General features: G+C 40.0%; 2 protein-coding genes across 4 annotated transcripts in view; one reads left to right on the forward strand and one right to left on the reverse strand.

Moving 5' to 3' along the window:
- SAMD8 (sterile alpha motif domain containing 8) overlaps positions 1–5,312 on the forward strand; it is an 80,287-nt gene extending 74,975 nt beyond the window's left edge. For 2 of the 3 annotated variants that reach the window (XM_055536544.1, XM_055536538.1), the window contains exons 5-6: positions 316–466; positions 647–5,312. In XM_055536544.1, the coding sequence (XP_055392519.1) occupies positions 316–466; positions 647–951 (456 nt within the window). In that variant the 3' untranslated portion in view covers positions 952–5,312. The remainder of the gene's footprint in view (positions 1–315; positions 467–646) is intronic. The other variant, XM_055536553.1, reaches the window with a different exon arrangement.
- Positions 5,313–8,667: 3,355 nt separating this feature from the next.
- Positions 8,668–9,164, reverse strand: LOC129641835 (mitochondrial import receptor subunit TOM20 homolog). Its single transcript, XM_055566427.1, has one exon. The coding sequence runs from the start codon at positions 9,162–9,164 to the stop codon at positions 8,727–8,729; it is 438 nt and encodes a 145-aa protein (XP_055422402.1). The 3' UTR covers positions 8,668–8,726.
- Between the last annotated feature and the right edge of the window lie 10,515 nt (positions 9,165–19,679).

Consider the following 19,679-nt stretch of genomic DNA (forward strand, 5'->3'; position numbering starts at 1 on the left):
AATGGGTTGCATTTCCTACTTCAGGGGATCTTCCCAGCCCCAGAATCAAACCTGCGTTTCTTGCATTTCCTGCATTGGCAGGCAGATTCTTCACCACTACGCCACCTGGGAGGCTATTGATTTCATTAAATTACCAGAATATTTCTGAGTATAGCCAAGCTTTGACCACCCATTATTGGTGTCTGCAGTTAATTACAGTGGGAGTCTGGTTGATTTTGCTTAGCTCTGTCCTTCAGTCTTTGAATTTCAGTGGGAGTTGTAAGAGCCTCTATTGCCCTAAGCATTTGAAACACTAATTCTTAGCTTTCTTTATAGGTATATGGCAGTGTATGGGAGAAATTACACCGGGCCTTTGCCATTTGGAGTGGCTTTGGTATGACCCTAACTGGCGTTCACACTTGTGGAGATTACATGTTCAGTGGACACACAGTCGTCCTAACTATGCTGAATTTCTTTGTCACTGAATGTAAGTATCTTTTTAGTGCTTCTCTACATAGCAAATGACTAGCTGTACAGGAGGCTGTGGGAAGGGTGTCAAATTCTATGAAGAATGGGAAAAACAGATCTAGGAAATGCATGACAGAGAAACATTGGAAGAAATGTTGGAAGAAATGATTTTAAAATGATCTTTCTGTCCTTTTCTCAGATACACCAAGAAGCTGGAATTTCTTGCACACTTTATCCTGGGTTCTCAACCTCTTTGGAATCTTCTTCATTTTGGCTGCCCATGAACATTATTCCATTGATGTGTTTATTGCCTTTTATATCACAACGAGACTCTTTTTGTACTACCATACTCTAGCCAATACGAGAGCATATCAGCAGAGTAGGAGAGCAAGAATTTGGTTTCCTATGTTTTCTTTTTTTGAGTGCAATGTTAATGGTACAGTCCCAAATGAATATTGCTGGCCATTTTCAAAACCAGCAATAATGAAAAGGCTAATTGGATAAAGACTATCTTTGTAATGGGCTCATGACTAAAGATGCAGTCATTGTTGAAAGTAACTTTGTGTTCTCCCCCCAGGTTGTTCCTGAATGGTTTTTTGCCTATATGTTGACAAAGTTCTCTGTCCTGAGCAAGGCTGTGACCATAGCAAGCCAACAAGAACAATCAAAAGTCCTTACCTGTCTGTCAACAGAAGTTTAAGTAGATGTTTTCTGCCCCTTCTCTTTAGGCAGACTTAATATTATGATTGAAGGTAGGCTCTTAGCTTTACCTTTTGAGTATTTGCCTATTGAACTTAAGCTAATCAACTTAAAGCAGTTTGCTGGTTGAAAGATGTAAAAAGAAAGAAAAAAATTCCCCAGTAGGACTCTAGGCAAGAAATATTGAGAAGAATACTAATAATTTGTTAGGCTGCTTATTTTCTTCAGAGGAAAAACCCCTACCCAATGAGCAGTACTTGTTCTTTGAACTAATCTCTGTGTCTTTCTAAAAAAATGCAACTCTGGGAAATGATCCATTTTACTGACAAATTAATTTTTGCCTTCTGAACTGTCTGTAAGAAAAGTATACTGAATATACCAGGATCCTTGAAACGAGAATGAAAGAGGCCATATATAAGACGACAAAGTACAAATATAACGCTGGCATTTTTTCACCAAAATTAACAAAAGATTCAATTCTGTTTTTGTTCTAAGGGTTTAGTATGATCATCAGTAAGTATTCATGAGGGAAAAAATGTCTGCATCCATAAAAGTAAAATTGGCTTAATTTTAGTGATGAAAGTCCCTGGAATAACTTTGTGCTGTGACTGTTAACTGGATAGATGACAGGCCAATTTTATGCTTTTTAATGATGTTATTTAATGAGCAAAATGAGAGTTTTTATCAGATGTTAGATAAAGTTCTTATGTCCTTAAATGGGGATGTTTGCATGCAAATTTTTCTCTTTCTGAAATTTATAACAGGTTGCAGGCATAATATAACTATTTGGTTTTTGAAATTTCTCATCTTGACCATCAGATAGCCTCAGACATATTTGGATATGAAAAGGTTTTGTTGTTTTTTATTTTTAAATACAGTTGTGTACATACATTCTTTCTATTTAGCTTTAATTTGGCAGTCAGGAGTAATATAACTTAGTTGCTGTTTACAACACTAGAAATTTAGTACCTTAAGTAATTTGACCTCTGTGATAACCTTTGTCACTTTAACTTTTAATGATTTTGTACAGTAGTTCTGATAGTAGGATGGTTCCAGAATTAGAAGTTGAACCCCAACTCATGAGCTTAGCCACTTGGAATATTAATTGTGTAGTTTTGCATTCAATTTTAAAACAAGGAGTTAGAAAAGGTGCTGGCATATTGAGGTCTAAAATTAGGCCACTTAGCAGAAACATGCTGTTTATATAGTGAAATATTTTATTTTCGCACTTTGAGTCATATTCCCACCCCCTGTAAGTTACAGAGGAGCCTGAGTGGATTGGGCGGGAAACATATAATGCAAGCAAGTTTCAGCTAGTGCTGAGTGACCCCAGTTTGGGTTTTCTCTGAATATTGTTTTTTTATTTTTCACTTGAGAAAATGTCATGAGATAATATAGTTTTATTATGCTTTTATTTTTTTTTATTTTTATTTTCTTTTTAAACTTTACATAACTGTATTAGTATTATGCTTTTAAATCTCATACTTTAGAATCTGATAATACCTTAAATTGTTGATTCTGTTACATTCTGGGGATGAAAATGTCAACATTTCATCCAAGGAAAGTGCATAATCATGAAAGTTGAAGGATGTTTCCTATGCAGTTAGAGTAGTTTGACCCTTGAATTCAAAAGATACATAACATCCACTTTTTCCAAATGACAGAAGAAGCCCGAATTTAGGTAGGAAGGGACTGATGTTGGCTTTTGGAAAAATGTTTGAAAAAAATCCGTGGCACCATTAATTCAAGAATGTTGAATAACTACTTAATGGTAAATTTCCTAACAGCAGTCTTCTTTCCTTCATATGGATTTTATTCTAGAACAAAATAGGAAAAAAAAAATTACAACTAACTTTGCAGAGCTGTTGATACTGAGAGTGCCTAACAGCACACTGCAATGAGGAGTATAAAATAACTTCCCATCCTTCCTTTTACCATATCCGTTTTGAGGAAAAGGTAAGCTAGATTTATAATTTATTGTTATAACTATTAAAAGGCAGTGTTTACATACATTAATCATCTCCAGGTCTCTTCCTTGGAAAACTTTGAGACAACATTTTTTTCCATTTCTTTTTTTAATATAAAACTTATATTTTTGTTACTTATTGTCTTGTCCAGAAATTTCCAGATTTTGTCTTTGTATCTTTTTTTCTTGTAACAATTTTGTTAAAACCATAATGAAAGTAGAATTTACATTTTGACTGTGACTGTGGCTAGATAGAGAAACTGCATGCCTTAGATCTACAGATTTTTCACCTTGTATGCAGTTTCAAACATGTAAGAGGTTTACCTCATTAAACACCGAGACTTCAGTGTAGAGGAAACCAAGGCAATTTTTTGTTCAGGGATGCAAACTGGAGGTTATACTGAAAGTCTTCCATGCAATTTCTGTCTTCTTAAGGGCAGCATTAGCTTTTTTACTTTTTTAAAAATTCCTTGCAGGACAGTGTTACTGAAGGTTAGTTGAAGTTTGTAGAGAATATCAGGTTTAGAAGAAGGCAAGTTTGCTATTATCACCACATAATTTGGGAGAAACCTTTTTTGGCTATGCTGCAGAATTTTCAACATGCCTGTCTTCTCCATAATCCTCTGTAGCCAGAACTGCTTGGGTAAAAGTACACCTTCCATATGCTAGGTCTGTTTATTAGTATCACTTTAAATCAGAATGTAGTGAACTCAGCCACAGAGCCAATCAGTTAAAGGAGTGTGGACTGTTCACAGGAAGAGCTCCATGCTCGAGACCTGCTGATAATGTAACTCTGGCACTGCAAGTGGCATTCTTCCCTACCCTGTACCTGCTTAAAATTCTTACTTAAAATAATAAGGACAGAGGTGCCAAATCCTTTTATAGCTAATATGAGACCCTGTGTTTTGAGGACACTTGTTTGGAAAGTGTTATTATATATTCAAAGTGATATTCATAACACTAACCTGCTTTGACTGTATTCAGTAAAAAAGCAATTTCATTGTCAGTTTCATAGTAAACTTTTTTTAAAGGATTCTTGTTCCATAATGTTTTAGAACATTAACCATATTCTTGTTTTAAACTCTTTAATAAATTTAATTCTTTGACTGTTTTCTTGTAGACTTAAATTATCTCTTACTAAAAGTAATTATAGTAACAATCATTTGCCAGTTCTTTGCAGGCATTTGAGATAGGCTAACTCTTTTATAGAATAGTCCCATGGCTTTCTTAAACAGTATTGGTTTCATTTAGAGAGTTTCAGAGCCAACAAAGCATGTCAACTTTAATGCCATCTTTACTTGGCTGTTACAGTTTGCATTTGTGAAATGTTTAATCTGAATTACCCTGTACTGCTGTAGAGGAAATTGTTAGTAACGTCAAAAGTCAAACTGTTGCTACAAGTGACCAGTGAGAAAGGAAAGAGGTTGAGGGATTTTTCCTTCTCTTTTAATAGCTTTGAATGACTCAAATTACTATGGAAATAGGTTTTGGTGCCCCTCTCGCTTATTCCTCACCCCCAGCAAAGACCACCAACTTCAAGTAACTAAAATGTGGCCTATTATTTTGCATTAAGTTGAATTAAAACATCTGTGCAATCTATAAGCCATAATTCAGCTTCCCCCAAAGTTAATTTTTTAGACTATGGTTCTACCTTATATTAGCCAAGGACTTTATCTCTGTGTTCTCCATGTTTATGCATAAAGAAGTTTTGTACCTAATATGGAAGGAGAGGGAGTACTATGTTAATTTTGCTGTTATTTCAGCTCTGTTTCAATCTGAACTACTGGGTTGTCTGAACTAGTGAAGCATTACCAGTTAGTAATACCATCTTTAAAATGGTCAATTTTAACAATTTTTTATTCAAAGAATCTATGACTTGTTAGGACAATTGAAGTATTTCTGATATGAAACAAAAGAAGTGGAGACTGGTACTTAATGGGGGAAGCAAAATTAGCTTGGGCTAAAATGGGCATGTTTTGTTCTATGAATTCTACCTAAATGTCACCCAATGTGCAGAGAAACTAGTATTACTTGAAGATGTGAACGTTCCTGTGGTAGCCATACCTTGAAGCACAGTATTGTATATAAGTAAATATCTCGATTCTAAATTAAATCCAGATTTAACTAATATATATTATTTTATATCTTTGTTGTATTAAAATGTTTAAAAACACTAAAAATAAAACATTTGAAAATTGGATTGTAGTCTCTTCTTTAAATGTCTTTGCATTATTAATGCAGCTGCTTTATTTTTTATAAAGTGAATTTTTTATTTTTGCAAATGATTGGGTCCTGCAACTTTAAATACTAATGTATTGTCTAGTCCCTGGCATGTACTACTTTTTAGTTGTCTATTAGATAAGCCATTTGCCCTTTCTCCTTTCTTTTCCGCAAACTAGGGAAAGAAAAGTGATATTACTGATGGTTTAAGAATAATTGTAGATTAAGTTGAGAAGGAGGAAAGGGAAGCAAACAGCTGCTTCTTCCTGGGCACATTGAAGTTTGTGTTTGTCGGTTTGGGGTTTATTTTAATTGTAGATTTTATAGGAAGGTACCATCATCTTGTTGGATCAGCTTTGGAGATAGTGATAAATAGGAAAAGAAGAGAAAATAGTTGTTAGAGGTAGCTCAGCAACTCAGAGCTGTGAAAACACCAAACAAACGAGCTGCCCACTGCTGTCTGCTGGTGTAATGTGAATGTAGGATATGATATACTTTGTATCCAAAATGGTCTGTCTTGTGCGGATGCACCTAACCTATTGAAATGCTGAACTGCCCAGGCATTAAGTGGTGTGGGAGCCAACTCTGGAAACTTGAGGATGGTGCTGTCATAAGAGAATGCCTCAGAGGAGCTCAGTGATCACCCTCAGCTGTAACTTAGAAATAAGAGCAGATGATAGCTGAAAGGCCTCTGCTGGAGTAGCATGATATTTAAATGCTATTATATACTCAGTTCACAGGGCTCCCCAAGAGAGCCAGAGATATAAAACCACCTTGACCTGCCTGTTTATATTTCAATTGTAAGAGCCTTGTATCCCAACCTAAAGAGAATACTTGTACCTAGTTTTTTTTTAGTTGGAGTATCAGTTCAGTTCAGTCACTCAGTCATGTCCAACTCTTTGCAACCCCATGAATCGCAGCACACCAGGCCTCCCTGTCCATCACCAACTCCCAGAGTTCACTCAAACTCATGTGCATTGAATCGGTGATGCCATCCAGCCATCTCATCCTCTGTCGTCCCCTTCTCCTCCTGCCCCCAATCCCTCCCAGCATCCGAGTCTTTTCCAGTGAGTCAGCTCTTTGCATGAGGTGGCCAAATACTGGAGTTTCAGCTTTAGCATCAGTCCTTCCAATGAACATCCAAGACTGATCTCCTTTAGGATGGACTGGTTGGGTCTCCTTGCAGTCCAAGGGACTCTCAAGAATCTTCTCCAACACCACAGTTCAAAAGCATCAATTCATTGGTGCTCAGCTTTCTTCACACTCCAACTCTCACATCCATACATGACCACTGGAAAAACCATAGCCTTAACTAGATGGACCTTTGTTGGCAAAGTAATGTCTCTGCTTTTGAATATGCTGTCTATGTTGGTCATAACTTTCCTTCCAAGGAGTAAGCATCTTTTAATTTCATGGTTGTAATCACCATCTGCAGTGATTTTGGAGCCCCAAAAAATAAAGTCTGACAGTGTTTCCACTGTTTCCCCATCTATTTCCCATGAAGTGATAGGACCAGATGCCATGATCTTGGTTTTCTGAATGTTGAGCTTTAAGCCAACTTTTTCACTCTCCTCTTCAACTTTCATCAAGAGGCTTTTGAGTTCCTCTTCACTTTCTGCCATAAGGGTGGTGTCATCTGCGTATCTGAGGTTATTGATATTTCTCCCAGCAATCTTGCAGGATTATATGGTAGTTCTATTTTTCGTTTTTTAAGGAACCTCCATACTGTTTGTTCTTCATAGTGGCTATACCAATTTACATTCCCACCAACAGTGTAGAAGGGTTCCCTTTTGTCCACATCTTCAGCATTTATTATTTGTGGACTTTTTGATGATAGCCATTCTGAACAGTGTGAGGTGGTACCTCACTGAAGCTTTGATTTGCATTTCTCTGATAACTAGTGATGTTGAGCATCTTTGCATGTGTTTTTTGGCCATCTGTATGTCTTTGGAGAAAAGCCTATTTATTTCTTCTGCCTATTTCTTTATTGGGTTGTTTGTGTTTTTGCCATGAAGCTGCATGAGCTGTTTATATATTTGGAGATTAAATCCTTGTTGGTCACTTGGTTTGCAGGTATTTTCTCCCATTCTGTGGGTCGTCTTTTCATTTTGTTTATGGTTTCCTTTGCTGTGCAAAAGATTTTTAAGTTTAATTAGGACCTATTTCATCATTTTTATTCTCATTACTCCAGGAGATGAATCCAAAAAGATATTGTTGCAATTTATTTATTTATTTAAAGTACCAAGGATCTTTATCCTTAGGTCTGATATTTAATCTGTGGCTGAAGATAATATATCACTATTTAGAGAATAAAAGGTCCCATTATTTTCATTCAGGTCTTCAGCCACAAAGTTACACCTTATTCTCATACAAGATAAGGGTTGGTAGGGGATTAAGGAGGTACACAGAGGATAAAAAGCAAAAGGGAACAAACACTTTTACAAGCACATCGTCCCAGTTACCGTGAAGGTTACATTTCAGGTTAATTTACAAAAGTAGTGACAGAACCATGATTTCAGTGAAAATCAACACGTTATGCCTTTTAAAAAACCAGAAATACTAAGTCAGGCAGGCATGCAAAATTCAGAGTATAAAAAAACGCAAGGGCTGGCTGCCCAAACGGTATTTCCCTCAGAAAGAGGGATTTGAAAATGCTGCACAGAACCAAAGGAATTAGAAGCTGAATTAGCAGACCTGTTTCCTCAGTTTATATATGAGGCAAGTGTAGACATTAACTGGTAAAGCTTACTCAGCCAGATTAAGAATGTATAGACATCTAATTCCTGGTGCTATTTGCAACTACATGTATCTAAAATACAAGGAGATAAATATCCAGAATACATCAAACTGATTTAAAGAAAACATTTCAAGGGAGGGGGTGAAGTTGTTGTTATAGCATAGCAGCACATTACACATATTTAAGAGATTAAATGGAAAGAAATGATCTGTTATTTTAATGCTCAGTTTTGACCAACACAAGTTTCCAGCCAACTTTTCTGATGTAGAGCAAAACAAGTATATTCTTCAGTTTTCTTCTACATTTTTGGGGGCCTATCTTTCAAAACTGAGCACCAGGTATTTTTAATGTAAGAAATGGGATGTTATATGTACATTCTAATTACACATTTTAGGAATAAACAAAATGTGTATTTCAGTAATTCATAGTGTATTTATAAAATTAAAAGCTCTCTATCAAAATACACTTTTCACTGGGAAAAATAAATAAAACAGACAAATGGATCTACATAAAGTAAAATTTAACTTTGGTAGACTTCACTGTGGAGGACAGTCCATAACAAGCTTATCTGCCCTTACTCCCCCACAGCCAATCATCTTCTGAATTAAGATTTTAAAAATATGTTGCAGTTGAGATCATTATGTTGACATTTGTTTCTCATTCCACATCATCTTCAGCCAAGCCCTGAGCACTTACAATTCTCTGACTAATTGTTGGGAGCTTAGTCAGAAGCATCTGGAACACTGGTGGTGGACGAGTTTGTTGCCACACTTGCAGCACCTGCTGTGGCTGTCCACACACAGCAATCGCATTTGTCAGATGGTCCACACCCTTCTCATACTCACCTTGAGCTAGTAATTCTTCACCGAGCTGTATTTCTTCTAGAAAGAATTTCTGAACGGCTTCAGCATCTTTAAGGTCAGGTAACTTGGAAAGCCCAGCTCTCTCCTTGGCAAGCTTTTGTTTGTTTCTTCGTTCTCGCAGCCTGTTCTTGAAGTTGGGGTCACTCCGTCTCTTGTGGTCGAAGTAAATGCAGTAACCGATGAACAGGGCCCCGCACACGCCGGTGGCGATGGCGCTGTTCCGGCCCACCATCTTCTTTCCACTGAGGAGCCGGGTAGGCTGCGGCGGGGCCCGCAAAGAAGCCATTGACCGCAAAGCCTCGCTATTGCTGTGATTTATGTCAGAGTCTTCTGCCTATGTTTTCCTCTAAGAGTTTAATAATGTCCAGCCTTGCATTTAGGTCTGTATTTCATTTTGAGTTTATTTTTGTGTATATTGTTAGACTGTTCTGTTTCATTCTTTTTCATGTAGCTGTCCAGTTTCCCAAAACTACTTATTGAAGAGAGAGACTGTGTTTTCTTCAGTATTGATCCCACAGCAGTGCCTGTGATTCTTAGTCTCTTTTTTTAAAAAAATTGTCTTTTGGTTGTGCTGGGTCTTCATTGCTGTGCGTGCTTTTCCCTAGTTGTGGTACACAGGTTTCTCATCGTGGTGACTTCTCTTGTTGCAGAGGATGGGCTTCGGTAGTTGTGGTTTCTGGGCTCTAGAGCACAGGCTCAGTGGTTGCGGTGCACAGACTTAATTGCTCTGCTCCATGTGGGATCTTTCCAGGTCAGGGGTCAAATCCATGTCTCCTGCGTTGGCAGGTGGATCCTTTACCACTGAGCCACCAAGGAAGCCTCTTACTCTCATTTTTTAAAGTTATTAATTTCAAGTAATAAATTGTGAACATGGTAACAAACTGGGTATACTGAAGACTCTTTCCCACTCCTGTGCCCCAGCCTTTAGTTCTTCCAAGAGACGACCATTTTTACTGAATTTTTCCTGAGCTATTTTCTATGCACATACAATATATTCTTTAAATTGGCTTTACATTATTTTATACAAATTGTAGCATATACATATATATGCACATATATACATGGTTTTGCACCATGCGTATTTTGCTTCACATGTGCCAATGCCTTCCCCTCTAGGGACACACCTTAGTAGAATGAATAGAGCTTATTGCTCATTGCAGTGAGTGAGAACACACACCATCGGGAACTACAGGGCAACTCAGTTGCAGTGTGTTGGAAAGAACTTACTGGATTGGGGTTTAGATTGGTTGGTTTAATGAGAAAGTTTTAAGGAAACTCATATTTGCTGTGGATTAGATGTATTTAGGATGCTGGAGCACTTCTTTGTGTGTTTTAAAATAAATCCTAACAGACAGGGGGAATGAATTGAGGCTAATGTTAATTGATAAAGAAGCAGCATCCACTCATATCAGCCAGGATAGAGGGATGTTTGTAGTTACAATAATATTCATGTTTTTATATGTGTTCAGACATCATTGCTAAATAGTCTTGTTTTCACTTGATCTGTCATGGTCTCATATCTCATCTAATGTTGATGTACTGGGAAATTTTTTGTGTTTAGCAGGATAACAGTAAAGCTAGTGTTCTCCCCATTGCATAGATATTGTAATTTATTACTAATTCCCTGAGAGATAGACATTTAGATTGTTTACTATTCAAACAACGCTGCAGTAAATAACATGTTACTTAACCTGCATACAAGTTTATCTGTAGAATTGCTAAAAGGAAAGTTTTGGGGTCAGAGGTTTTGTGCACTTTAAATCGTGTTAGATATTGTCAGATTGACCTCAATAGTTGTACCAGTTTATTTTTCCACTAGCAATGTATGAGTTTGTCTACTGACCCACACCATTGCCAAAATAAAATACTACTGAACTTTTGTATTTTTGCCAACTTGATAGGTTTAAAAATGGTACCTCAATTCTCTTTCTGTGTAAACAGGCTGCAAAATTATTTTTAAATTACAGTATAATAAGGAAATGGTAGAATGGTGACAGCTTTATTAACATGCAAATCTTTCTGGAAGATTAACTAAATCACAGATTCTGTCCTATATTTTGTTAAAGTATTGGACATATGGCTATAAGATGTTGGATGGGAAAAGAAAGATCATCATTAAGTTGAGTGTTTCTCCCATTTTATTTGTAGCATAGTATTTAACTTGGCATCTTTTATCACTGGCGAGTAGGGTTTTTTCATGGCAATGATCTTCCCTGAGAACTGATGGACGCTAAGTCCTATCTGGTCTGAGGGACAGTCCAGAGGACCCAGTTGGTCTCCTTGTCTTAAATTTCTATAAAATATAACTGTTATTACTAGTCTGCCCACCAGTGGCTGTTGTTGGCTGTACCATCACTTACGAGATATTCCAAGGACTCAAATTTACCTGTCCCAGATATAGGGCTGCATTGTAGATGTGTTGGACCTGAGGTATGGAAAATGTTTTGAAAAAATATTTATCTAACATCTATTGAACATCTACTATATGCCAAATAATGTTTAAGCACTGTGCTTCAGTGCTGAGCAAAACAAAGTCCTTGCCTTCAGGGCACATACTTTCCAGACCATGAAATATATGAGAAAGAAAAAAGCACCCTTGTTAGCTGTCAATTAGCTTAGTTACAACGGTATTCCCTGATGGCTCAGGCAGTAAAGAATCTGCCTGCAATGCAGGAGACCTGGCTTCCATCCCTGGGTCAGGAAGAGCCCCTGGAGAAGGGAATCGCAACCCACTCCAGCTCTGCCTAGAGAATTCCACAGACAGAGGAGCTTGGTGGGCTACAGTCCATGGGGTCGTAAAGAGTCAGACATGGCTGAACAACTGAAACTTTCACTGAATATAATGTTACAGAACATCAGAAGCAGATGAGGACTCTGCATGAGCATGAAGGGCCTTCTTCAGTCATAATTCAGCCTGAATGAACACTGTGCACCACAAAATAGTAATACACCCCTCTTTCCTGATGAATACTAGTAACTACGAGGGACCTCCCTAGTGGTCCAATTAAGAGACCACACTCCTACTGTAGGGGGCATGGGTTCAATCCCTGGTTAGAAACTAAGATCCCCACAAGGGGAAACTAAGATTCCCCTTGGTGTAGGGAAAAAGGAAAACTAGTTACTAAGATGCTGAATTGCTCCAGCTTTCTGAAAACACTCAATCTGACATAGCACCCTTCTTGTTTTCTTGAACCCTCTGTAACATCTCCTAACACAAGCCCAAATCCTGTACAAGTCCCTCCTAAAACCCTCATGAGATTCCCCCCCTCTTCTGCGTGCTGTTCAGTCTCTCTTGCTACAGGGAGTTTAATTTAGAAAATTAACTTTGACTAACGTGTGTTCCTGGTGGTCTTCAGCTGGTGGGAATTGACTTTCTAGGTAGCCAAAAGTAGTGTTGTCTTTCTGTCACACACACACACACGATGAAAGAAACGAAGCATTTGTTGTCTGACGGCATTAAAAGGCCTGCAGAGGTGACTTGCACAGAGGCATGAAGAAAATGAGGAAGGACCATATGGATATCTAGGAGGGAGGGAACAGCAACTGCACCGGCCTCTGGGGCAGGCTTGACATGTTCTCCAAGCAATAAGGCCGGTTTGGCTTAAGAGTGAGAAGTGAAAGGGTGATTAGAAATGAACTTAGAGAAGTAGCCAGGGCTCTAATCATGAAGGCTTCAAAGGCCCTGGTGCAAACTAGATTTTTGCGTCCAGTGTTATAGGAAGCCATTGAGAGATTTTGGTTTTGTTTAGGGTAGAGACTTATATCTGTCTCCCACTCAGCCATTGTAGTGAAAGTGACATTGCCTTTGAGCTAAGGCAGGGAAGTCCTCATCCACCCACCTTTTTCCTTATGGGGCGACTTGCCTGGCTTTGGGGACAGTTTTACCAAGCTCTTCTGGGATCCTTTATCTGGAGCACCGAAGAATGAAGGGTGCAGAAGGGAATGAAAACTTCAGCAGAGCCATAGGAGAATGCACTCTGAGCTCAGAAATGCTACAGAGGGATGAAGCCACAGTGGGTGTAATAGGAAACAGGATTTTTCTTTTCACGTGAATAAAAAACTTCACAGGCTGTCAAACTCGAGTTACATGCGCCTTGTTTTTACTTCAGAGGTCGGCCTTTGCAGATGGGCACCAGCAGAGGGCGCTACAAACTTCAGCAGCCTGTGTGCTTTTGTCACAGGCACAGAATGAACTACGGAAGTTGCGGTCTGGAACATAGTACCATGGATTGTTAAAACACGTTAGATCCTACCTTCTGAGCTTGATTCCACTGATGGGGGGAATTTGCATTTCTGGCAGGTTCCCAGGCAATGCAGATGGGTTTTGGAGTCAATCACCTAAAAAGCCTATTTTCAAAGCTGGGTGCCCTTCCCTAAGAGCATTTCATGATTGGATGGGGTGAGAATACAGGTATTCACAAAGCGCCCTCATTCCCTCCTCTCAGGTGGATATGAAAGTTCACTGAAGATTGTAAGCATAATCTCTGTGCTTGGTTGCTTAAGTGTCCGACTCTTGGCAACTCCATGGAATGCAGCCTGTCAGGCTCCTCTCTCCATGGGATTTTCCAGGCAAGAATACTGGAGTGGGTTGCCATTTCCTCCTCCAGGGGAACTTCCCAACCCAGGGATCACGTCCTGTGTCTCCTGCATTGCAGGCAGATTCTTTTCCTGCTGAGCCACTGGGGAAGCACCAAGCATCATATTTAGCTTTTTATCCCCCCATTTCATCTTTTAATTTTGGTTTCTGATTGTATATTACTAATATATATAAAACACATTTAATTCAGGGATGTTGATCTTGTATCTTGTGACTGCCAAACTCGCGTATTAGTTCTAGAAGTTCTTTTGTAGATTGCTTAGGATTTTTTACATAGGTAGTCTTGTCATCCATGAACAGGGACAGTTTTATCCTTCCCCCTTTCCATCTTGAACTCTTGTTTCCCTGGTGGCCAGAAAAAGATCTTCTAACCCAATTATGTCATGATATTCAGGAGCAGATAATGTACTAGTTCACAAAGCAGTTGACAATATTCTGAATCCTAAATGTCCATGGAGGATACTTAGGGGAGACAACATCTGCAATGATGATAAGACTTGGAGATGAGTGAGACCTAGTCTTGATAAAATAGTTTGTTCTCAGTGGCCAGAGCTAGAGAGTCTAGCCTTACCACAACCCTGCCACTCCAAGCCAGGAGTTTCTGAGTTGCAGCATCCCAGGGGATGGGATGGGTTAAGTTGGCTTAAGCCTTGGAGTGGGCCAGGGCTTGGTAGAGGGGGATAGCCCATTTGATAGGTCCTGGAAATTGGTAACTGCATTCTCAGGGAGGCCTTGAAAGGGAAAGCAACAGACTGGGCTTCTAATGTAGGCACTGGGGATAGGAAATGTCTTTTCCTGGGCAGTAGTTGAGTGGGGGTGAATGACATCTGAGAGCAAAGTAATGTGTTTGTGTCCTTGCTCCCTGCACACTGCCTGGTGCCTTTGTACATTGGCACTGGAAGCATAACTCCCTGGGCTCTCCCTTTGCCAAACCCCTTTTCCTGGAAACTAGTTTCTGGGGTCAGTTTACTAAGAGTTCCCATTTTCATAGCTTCATCCTTCCTCTACTTCTCTACTTAAGGGTAGCCATTGTCTTCTCGAGGAAAATATCAACGTGTATAAAATGCATTACACTTTCATTTCCCTAGCCATAGGGTAGCATGTTTTAGAGTAGATTCAGAATTAATACTGCCTTTGGCCTCCCACTCTGGGCTCCACCTCTCATCCTTTGTATTTCTTGCCATTGGGAAAATTATTTAAAATAGAAATGGCTGATAAGCTCAGCTATCACACTGTAATAGGTCTTGACTTAGAGGGGAAGGAACTTTGTTCACACAGTTTTCTAGTTTTGATGTAGTGGGACTGTGGGTGAGTTCAGGCAAGTCACCACACCATTTCAAAGTCAGTTTCCTCCTTTGATATAATGGAAGGCAGAATAGTACAGTGGTTTAAGGGCATGGGCTCTGACTCAAGTCTTGGCTCCTCTAATTATTAGCTGTGTTAACCTTGGGAAGTTCCTAAGCCTCTTTGTCTCTCAGTTTTCAGTTGATGACAGTACTTACCCTCTAGGGTTATTATGAGTATTTATGAGTTAATACATGCAAAAGATATAAAACAGTACTTGGAACGTCATAAGTGTAAGATAGCTTCATCATCATGATTATAAGGATCCAGGGAGTTGATATTGTGAAAGTACTTTGAAACTGGAAAATGATACCCACCTTTGACAATTACCTTATCAAAGGTATTTAACTAGATGCTGTCTAGGTTGATCATAACTTTTCTTCCAAGGAGCAAGCGTCTTTTAATTTCATGGCTTTCTCTGATTGCAGAGAGTGGAGGCTACTCTCTAGTTGTGGTGCGCTGACCTCTGATTCCAATGGCCGTTTTTGTTGCAGAGCACAGGCTCTAGGTTCTCAGGCTTCAGTAGTTGCGGCTCATGGGTCTTAGCACACACAAGCTCAGTGTTTGTGGCACACAGGCTTAGTTGTTCTGTGACATGTGAAATCTTCCCAGACTAGGGATCAAACCCATGTCCCCTGTATTGGCAGGCAGATTCCTATCCACTGCACCATCAGGGATGTCCTGAGGTTATACAATTACTAGGCGAATTACCACTCTTGAACCAAACCTCCCTAAAAGTGAGTTCTACTGGAGAGTTAGGGTCTGTGGGTGAGCAGTAAGCCCTATTGATACAGGGCTCTCTTGCTGGCCCTATTTGGCCATTCTGTTAGATTATGCTCTCAATCACACCCTCGGAAGGCTTTGGTTGAATCTGCAAAAGTTTGTCCACTCAGCCACTCAGTTTTTCCAGTGTTCTGTCTTTGCATGATCAGGAGCCTGGGGAAGGTTTTCTTTGCTTTTCAGCCCTCTGCACTCACCCCACATCATACAGGTGTTTTTGCCATGTCAGCAAGTCCTCTATGGTAGTGTGCATAAGCTTTTGTACTGTGACTTCACTGTTTCATCCATCGAGACACAAAGTCTGTTTCCCTAGCCCTTGAAGGTGCTCTGTCTGTGACTTGCTTTCACTAATAAAATGTGGTAGATTTGCTACGTGACTGTGGAAGCTACTACTTTCACCCTCTTGGGATGCTGACTTGAAACTGCCATGCCACGAAGGAGCCTGGGATGAAAGAGCTTGTGAGGTGAGAGAGGCCCCTCTGGCCAAGATGTCCCAGCTGAGTTCACTCCCCACCTCACCCATGCAGCTGCGTAAGTAAGCCCAAGGGAGACCGGAAGAACTGACCAGTCAGTGCCCAGGGTCATAGACATAAACTGTTTTAAGCCACTAAGTTTTCGTATGGTTTGTTCTGTGGCAGTTGATAACCCATATACTTTACATTTTATTTCTAAAGCCCCTTCCCATTGGTCTTCTATGTCTTGAAAGCCCTGGCTCTACATCTTTAACAGCTCAGAGTGTGTTTTTCCAGGCTTCTTGGCCAATACCCAGTTGCATACTGTCCTGAAGTCTGTTTTCACGAGGCTGGTCTTGGCTCTGAGGCTGTTGTATTTTAAGTGCAATCTCACTGGTGACTCACTGGTGCACTGTTGCTTGGTTTTGCCTGGAATTAAAAGGACCCATTTGAATGCAGAGTTCCAAAGAATAGCAAGGAGAGATAAGAAAGCCTTCCTCAGCGATCAATGCAAAGAAATACAGGAAAACAACAGAATGGGAAAGACTAGAGATCGCTTCAAGAAAGTTAGAGATACCAAGGGAACATTTCATGCAAAGATGGGCTCGATAAAGGACAGAAATGGTATGGATCTAACAGAAGCAGAAGATATTAAGAAGAGGTGGCAAAAATACACAGAAGAACTATACAAAAAAGATCTTCACGACCCAGATAATCACGAAGGTGTGATGACTCCCACTCATCTAGAGCCGGACATCCTGGAATGTGAAGTCAGGTGGGCCTTAGGAAGCATCAGAAGGAACAAAGCTGGTGGAGGCGATGGAATTCCAGTTGAGCTATTTCAAATTCTAAAAGATGATGCTGTAAAAGTGCTGCACTTAATATGTCAGAAAATTTGGAAAACTCAGCAGTAGCCACAGGACTGGAAAAGGTCAGTTTTCATTCCAATCCCAAAGGTAATGCCAAAGAATGCTCAAACTACTGCACAATTGCACTTATCTCACACGCTAGCAAAGTAATGCTCAAAATTCTCCAAGCCAGGCTTCAGCAATATGTGAACCGTGAACTTCCTGATGTTCAAGCTGGTTTTAGAAAAGGCAGAGGAACCAGAGATCAAATTGCCAACATCCGCTGGATCATGGAAAAAGCAGGAGAGTTCCAGAAAAATATCTATTTCTGCTTTATTGACTATGCCAAAGCCTTTGACTGTGGATCACAATAAACTGTGGAAAATTCTGAAAGAGATGGGAATACCAGACGACCTGACCTGCCTCTTGAGAAACCTCTATACAGGTCAGGAAGCAACAGTTAGAATTGGACATGGAACAACAGACTGGTTCCAAATAGGAAAAGGAGTACATCAAGGCTGTATATTGTCACCTGCTTATTTAACTTATATGCACAGTACATCATGAGAAACACTGGGCTGGAGGAAGCACAAGCTGGAATCAAGATTGCCAGGAGAAATATCAATAACCTCAGATATGCAGATGACACCACCCTTATGGCAGAAAGTGAAGAAGAACTAAAGAGCCTCTTGATGGAAGTGAAAGAAGAGAGTGAAAAAGTTGGCTTAAAGCTCAACATTCAGAAAACGAAGATCATGGCATCTGGTCCCATCACTTCATGGCAGATAGATGGGGAAACAGTGGCTGACTTTATTTTTCTGGGCTCCAAAATCACTGCAGATGGTTTTGAACTGTGGGGTTGTAGCAGATTCTTGAGAGTCCCTTGGACTGCAAGGAGATCCAACCAGTCCATCCTAAAGGAGATCAGTCCTGGGTGTTCATTGGAGGGACTGATGCTGAAGCTGAAACTCCAATACCTTGGCCACCTCATGCAGAGAGCTGACTCATTTGAAAAGACCCTGATGCTGGGAAAGACTGAAGGCAGGAGAAGAAGGGGACGACAGAGGATGGGATGGTTGGATGGCATCACTGACTCAATGGGCATGGGTTTGGGTGGACTCCGGGAGTTGGTAATGGACAGGGAGGCCTGGCATACTGCAGTTCGTGGGGTTGCCAAGAGTCGGACACGACTGAGCGACTGAACTGAAAAGGACCAACACATATGCTGTCAAAATTTTTTAATTAAGACATCACAAGTTTAGATTTCTGCTTGTGACAGGGTGAAGCAATAAGGTCCAGATTTACCCTTCCATTTCATTGATGCCCCCCATCATCCTAACTATGATATTCCAGTTGTGATATGGACCTAATACTGAGCCAGCCCATGCCCCTCCCTTGATCTGGACTGTCTATGTCCGTCATTTCTCGCTTGTATTTTCATGAAGGAGGTAGAGCCTGAGCAAGCAATGTCTGGTAGCTTGTGATCTGGCCTCAGCTGACCTCTCCAGCCTGGCCTTGCTAGGAAAGCCCTCTTGCTGCTGCCTCCTCCCCTAACATCCCATCTGTGGTCATTTCCATCCTTGTCATATTATTTGCAGTTTGCTGCACATGCCATGTTACATGGTCATGCCTGGGCATTCCTTCCTTATGCAGTGCCCTTCCCCTCCTTATCTGCCGCACACACACACACCTTCCACTATTCCTGATGCTTGCAGGATGGTCCCTTCTTAACCCCACCGTCCTCTGTTCATAGAGCAATTCTTGCGCAGGCAGCATTTTACAACATTTGTTCATGTTGTCTCTCTCTCTAGACTGTGAGATTGTTGATTTCTAATTAGTCTTTGGCACAGTATCTCACAGATACTGGTTGCTTAGTAAACATTTGAGGAAGGAGGGGGGAGAAGAAGGAATGTGTGTTACAAAATCTGAAAGAATAGAGATCCCTACCACCCCCACCTACCCCAGCCGGAGGAATATGGAGGAATATCCGATACGAAAACTGAGTGTTTCTTCTGAGTGTTGAGTACAGTAACTTTGTTTCATTGCTTTGTTAATTGGGACTGCACTAATTTGTGAAGGAATACCAACGTGTGTAGTTCATTTTATACCACTTATAAACACGGGATCTGTTCAACTGAAATCCTGCCATATAAGCAAGAGCAAGCATTTCAAATATTTCCATATACACAATTGATGGACTGAATTAGAAAGTATTCTCATTTGTTCATTAAAACAGATTTCCCTTAAGACCTATACTGAGGAGCAACTTATTAGCATAATCCCACTAGATTCCTAAAGGTAATAAAACTGAATTTCTTTTAATATGCTTTATGAGTCAGTCAAACCAACTCTTGTCAGCTGGACCTAGTGAATCTGAATTAACTATACATTAAATACTTGGCACTGCAGAGGGCAGAGTGATTCATTCAAATGGTGTTTGTTAAAAAAGAAAAAAAAGTTTCATTGTAGCTTGTCTCATAAAATTGCTGGAAGCTTAAAGAAAATGGGTGCTGTTTTGAGGGCAGTGAAGGAGATGTCCTTGGTACACTTTGGCTTCTAGATTTGAAATGCATGAGCTTGATAGTTTTCTTCTTGTGAGGGAACTGTATAAAGCAGCAGCCCTCACTCTTTTAACAGGCACCCCTCCTGGTGACTCCCCTTCCTGCCAGTTGCTTACTTCTATATACATATCATGTGTAGAAGTTTCATGGGGCTTTGGGGGGCCT

Source organism: Bubalus kerabau, chromosome 1 (assembly GCF_029407905.1).
Source record: "Bubalus kerabau isolate K-KA32 ecotype Philippines breed swamp buffalo chromosome 1, PCC_UOA_SB_1v2, whole genome shotgun sequence".
Taxonomy (NCBI): domain Eukaryota; kingdom Metazoa; phylum Chordata; class Mammalia; order Artiodactyla; family Bovidae; genus Bubalus; species Bubalus kerabau.